Below are 4628 nucleotides of genomic sequence, written 5' to 3'. Positions count from 1 at the left end.
TTTTTTTTTTTTACATGATTGTGTGTTTCAAACTTTATTATATACAGGATATCTACTAGACCCTTGTTTGGACAAATTTCTGTAAGTTACAGGTCTACAATTTAAAAAAAAAATTTCATGAAAAACAGTGTACCGCCTTTGGTACAGAAATCCAGACATCAGTGAAACGCCCAGGTGGTTAATAGTCTCAAAGCATTTAACACATTTTTTGTTGAGTTAGATGTTACACTTGTTTTTTACTAATTCTTGGGTGGTGAATCCAGAAATGACCCCAGTTTTTTGCTATCACATCCAGTTTTTATGATACAGGGTACCCTCCAATTTTGTCAAAAAAACATGCAAATTTTACATGCAATGTAAAAATGTACTGTTTATTTAAATTTCTTTTGGTTATACAAAGGATTTATTGTTACTCTATGACATTTTTTTTTACAGTAAAACACTTGAAAAATATTCAGGTAAGCAGTTAGGGTAAAATGTTACACATATAGCTTTTCCTGGAGTGTCCAGTGTTAGGAAAATCTGGATGCTCCAACAATAGTCAGTCATCATATATACATCCCATCTACTCTGATACCGTCCTTCCATGACCTTCAAATCTTGATGGAATCGTTCACCTTGCTCATCACTGACTGCACCAAGGTTTTCCGGGAAGTTAGAAAGATGGCTATGCAGAAAATGCACCTTGATGATTATATTGTAACCAAACATTTTGTTCCTCTACAATAGTTTCTGAACAATTTCTGGGTAATTATTTGCTTGTGTTTCCAAGAAAGTCCTTGACAATGGCTTTGAATAATACCTAAGCCTTCTTTTCGACGTCTGACATTGTCCTGATGAAATGTTCATCTTTGATGTGCTGCTAAATCTGTGGACCATCAAACACACCAGCCTTTATTTTTTCAAAATATAGGCTAGGAAATGCCAAAATGAGGTACTTGAAACAGTCTCTTTAAGTTAGCAAAGCTTTACCAAACTTCTTCATCAGACCCAGTTTCCTGTGCAATGTATAAAATATAATATTCTTTCTATCAACAAGTGGCTCATGTAGAATGTTTGGATCACCTGGTTTTAGGGCAGATCTTGGAGGCCAATTCCTTTCCACCAAATGCCTAACACAAGCTCTGCTGTCCCACATGCACAGATAACAGGGATACTTGGTGTATCCACGTTGCTGACAAAGAATACCATTTTAAGGTCAACAAAGATGACCCAATTGTGTTGGTGATATTGCAACAATTCAATGACGCTATTTAGTGTCGCTATTTAGTCGAGTTATAGATTGGAGTTCCAAATTCTTCCATTAAACCAGGTATGTTATGGCAATACACAAAGCCACTGTCAGTTCTAAAGTACTGCCGAAATACAAATTCTCTGGTTCAAAAGTACTTCCCAAATCACGTGCCAAATCACTCAACTCATGCTGATCAAATCCCTTACGAACAGTCCTCTTCATTGTTGTCACCTAGTTCATCACCATATTCATTTTCTTCAAAGGAGGGTAGTGTAATGAAAACCGGCACTGGGATTTTACTTGAATGAGTCACTGGGCATAAAGCCGATGGTAGATTAGGATACTCTATGTTACATTTATTTTCTTGTTATATCCTGAAGTTTTCACTATACAAAAGTAACAGTCACTTTTTAAATATCTGCATTACACTAAACATACATGAAAGGTTTAGACCAGGGGTGGGCAAACTTTTTCACTCAGGGGCCACAATCTGTTGCAGAGGGGCCAGGGCGATGGGAGAGTGGGCAGTAACCCCGCCCACTCTCCTATCGCAGATCTGAGCCTGCGATGGGAGAGAGGTCGGGTTGTTTCGCCCACTTCCCCGAGCCCAGGATTTGTACATTTGTGCAAAAATCATACTAAGAATACATAAAATCACTCTAATACATATCACTACAACAGCATTTTGTTTTAGGCTAACACAAAAAAAATAAAATACAGGGCAGCTTGAAAAAAAACTGTTATCCTATAAGTCTTTATGCACAGCACAGGTTTCAATTCTTAGAGAAAACCCTTTTATTCTCAGTACTATTGGGATCTCCAAAAAGGTTGAAGGCAGGTTGGATATCTCTGACTCTGTTGCAATTGTAGTTGAGTAGTTCATAGCACTTAAGCACCATGTTTAGAATAACAGATCTGCATGAAAAAAGAATACAGTGCAATCAAGTCACAATGGTTGATTGGCTTTGTGCTCCTGCAATATGATCATGATTGCAACCATTCTCCCAAAAAGTGCAGTAAAAGCTCCTGATCTATTTTCTACACAGGTCCATGAAAAATGTACCTTTTTGTAAGTCGCAGCACCTCTATCCTGCTATTCTTGAGTGTCACGTTATGATGACATAACCCCGCAGGCTTAGATCTGCGAGTATAGAGTGGGCGGGTTGTGGCCAGACACACAACCCCACCCACTTCCCCGAGCCTGGGATATGTGTAGAGGACATGGTCTGCGGCTCTGGCGGGTGCGCCGCCCCAGCGGGGTCCTTCTCCTGACCCCGCTTGGGGTGGCACGGGCCAGAGCCACGGACCACTGAGAGAGTTCAATGGGACTGATTTAAAAGCCCAATGGGCCGTATATGGCCTATGGGACGTAGTTTGCCCATGCCTGGGTTAGACTGAACTACACCTCTCCAATTCATAATTGTCGAACATTTGGAGTGATCTTTTTGGCGAAACAGACCTTTCACTAATTTGGAAGGCTATGGGCCCTCTGCCAAATTTTTCCACTCTTGAAAAATTTCCAAAAAAAAACTATTCTATACTAACCACTGTATTTAAACTTTCTGGAAGTGACATCACTGTCCTACTGAGAAAAATCCTGTACAATGCAGAGCAGGTAAAATATTGCAAGAAGATGCTCCAGTTTATTCCATGAGTGTCTTCTTAAAAGATTTTGTCTACATTTTTCACTCTTTATCAAATTTGATTAAGACATATGGGGGGAAGTCCTGGAAAGGTTAATAGCCATAAAAAATGAGATTTAAGTCAGTATTCTAAATTAAATTACACCTGTCCACAGACTCTGAACATCAAACTATTTATATTTTTTTTACAAACAGTAATTTTTTTTGATATTTAGACCCTGATTTATTAAAACTGTAAAGGAGAGATTATCTTGGGAAAACCAGCAAACCTAAGATGGATTTCCTAAAAATCACTTGTCATTAGTTGGCTAACGTTTTTAATCCTGGACCAAATCCATTTCAGGTTTGCTGGATCATCCAGGTTCTCCCATGATACTAACTGATGATGATCTTAAGTATCTAAGTATTCAAGCCTTAATAATTTTCAATTCCTGGGGGGGGGGGGGGGGGGGTTAGTACAAGAATCAATAGAACCATACAAAAAAATGTATGCAAGGGAAAATTAAAACAAAACCTCTTTAAACATGTTTCCAGTGCATTTGCTAGAAAATTGTTTTCCTGCTAGACATAACCAGACTGTATAAGGCATTTTTTTAATTTATCAGATGGATACCACAAAACACATTTAATGGTAAATTTAGCACACCAAATACATTCCCCTTAAACAACCATTTCTTCTTTAAAAGGATCATTGGTAGGCTGTCAAATGACAGGTTTTTATAATTAATGTTTAACTTAAATAAAAACAGGGAATAGTAAATCCTGACTTGAGGTACACCTAAACACAAGCCTAATAAAATAAAACATTTAAAGTGGCTTTTAAATAATGCAAGCAATGACACAAAAAGTAACTAAGATGCTTTTAGTAAGAAATAGCAAACTGTGTAATTTACTTCAATGTGCGAATCTCTATTTCTTTAGGTTGCACAGAATCTTGTAACTCAAAATGTTTTCCTGTTGTGTCTGAGCAGATGAGGAATTATAAAGACTAATACAACAATTTAACGCTTCAGAGAAACAGTGTATATCATTACTGCTCTGTAGCCAAGCACACTAATTAATATTTATTGCACCTGTCAAACCAGTAGCCATGGTCAATCCATTGCCTCAGCAGTTCAATGGGAGGCTGGGCACCATATTTCTCCTTGGCAGGCATGTTTAGGTCATCAACAAAGACAAAAGCTTGTTTCCCCAGCGGAGCACCATACACCCTCTTCTTTCGCCTGTAAAATGAAATCATTAATTTAGTTCATGGTAATTTCTATCTAACTTTTAAAACTGAATAAGTGAAAAAAAATACACAACAACTTTAATTGTTTCCTTAGTTACATCATTGTTGGCCACAATTTAAGCCTCAACAATCTATGACCTCTGGGTTTTATCAGATGCGCCTTAAAGGTCACTTAGCATTGTGAAGCAGTGGTTATAAATCCACATGGAATTTAATCAAAGGTGGCAGGGCATTCTGAGGTAAATAAGCTTCCTGAACTATTGTAGCTGGAACCTTTGTTAAGCACTGACAAGAAAAGTGAATAGCAGGCGGTAGGATTAATCAAACACTAAGAAATGCAACCAACAGACTTCAGTTTATCTGACAATGCAAGAAAAGGTTTTAATTTGTAAGACTTGAGGGTAATTGTTCTCTGGTACTTAAATGTTGTTTTTTCCTGGTAAAAATAGACAAGTAAAAAGTAAAACATTTAAAGCAAAAGTAATCATAATGTTTGGATGTGTTTTATAGTATTTTTGTA

General features: G+C 37.4%; 1 protein-coding gene across 1 annotated transcript in view; it reads right to left on the bottom strand.

The window, feature by feature from the left end:
• The window catches only part of LOC140323815 (dynein axonemal heavy chain 3-like), a 333376-nt gene that overhangs the window by 220468 nt on the left and 108280 nt on the right, over positions 1-4628 (bottom strand). Inside the window, exon 17 of the mRNA XM_072401190.1 lies at positions 3951-4100. Coding sequence (XP_072257291.1) covers positions 3951-4100 — 150 coding nt within the window. The remainder of the gene's footprint in view (positions 1-3950; positions 4101-4628) is intronic.

This window comes from Pyxicephalus adspersus, chromosome 2 (assembly GCF_032062135.1).
Source record: "Pyxicephalus adspersus chromosome 2, UCB_Pads_2.0, whole genome shotgun sequence".
Lineage (NCBI taxonomy): Eukaryota > Metazoa > Chordata > Amphibia > Anura > Pyxicephalidae > Pyxicephalus > Pyxicephalus adspersus.
This window is presented reverse-complemented; position numbering and strand designations above follow the sequence as displayed.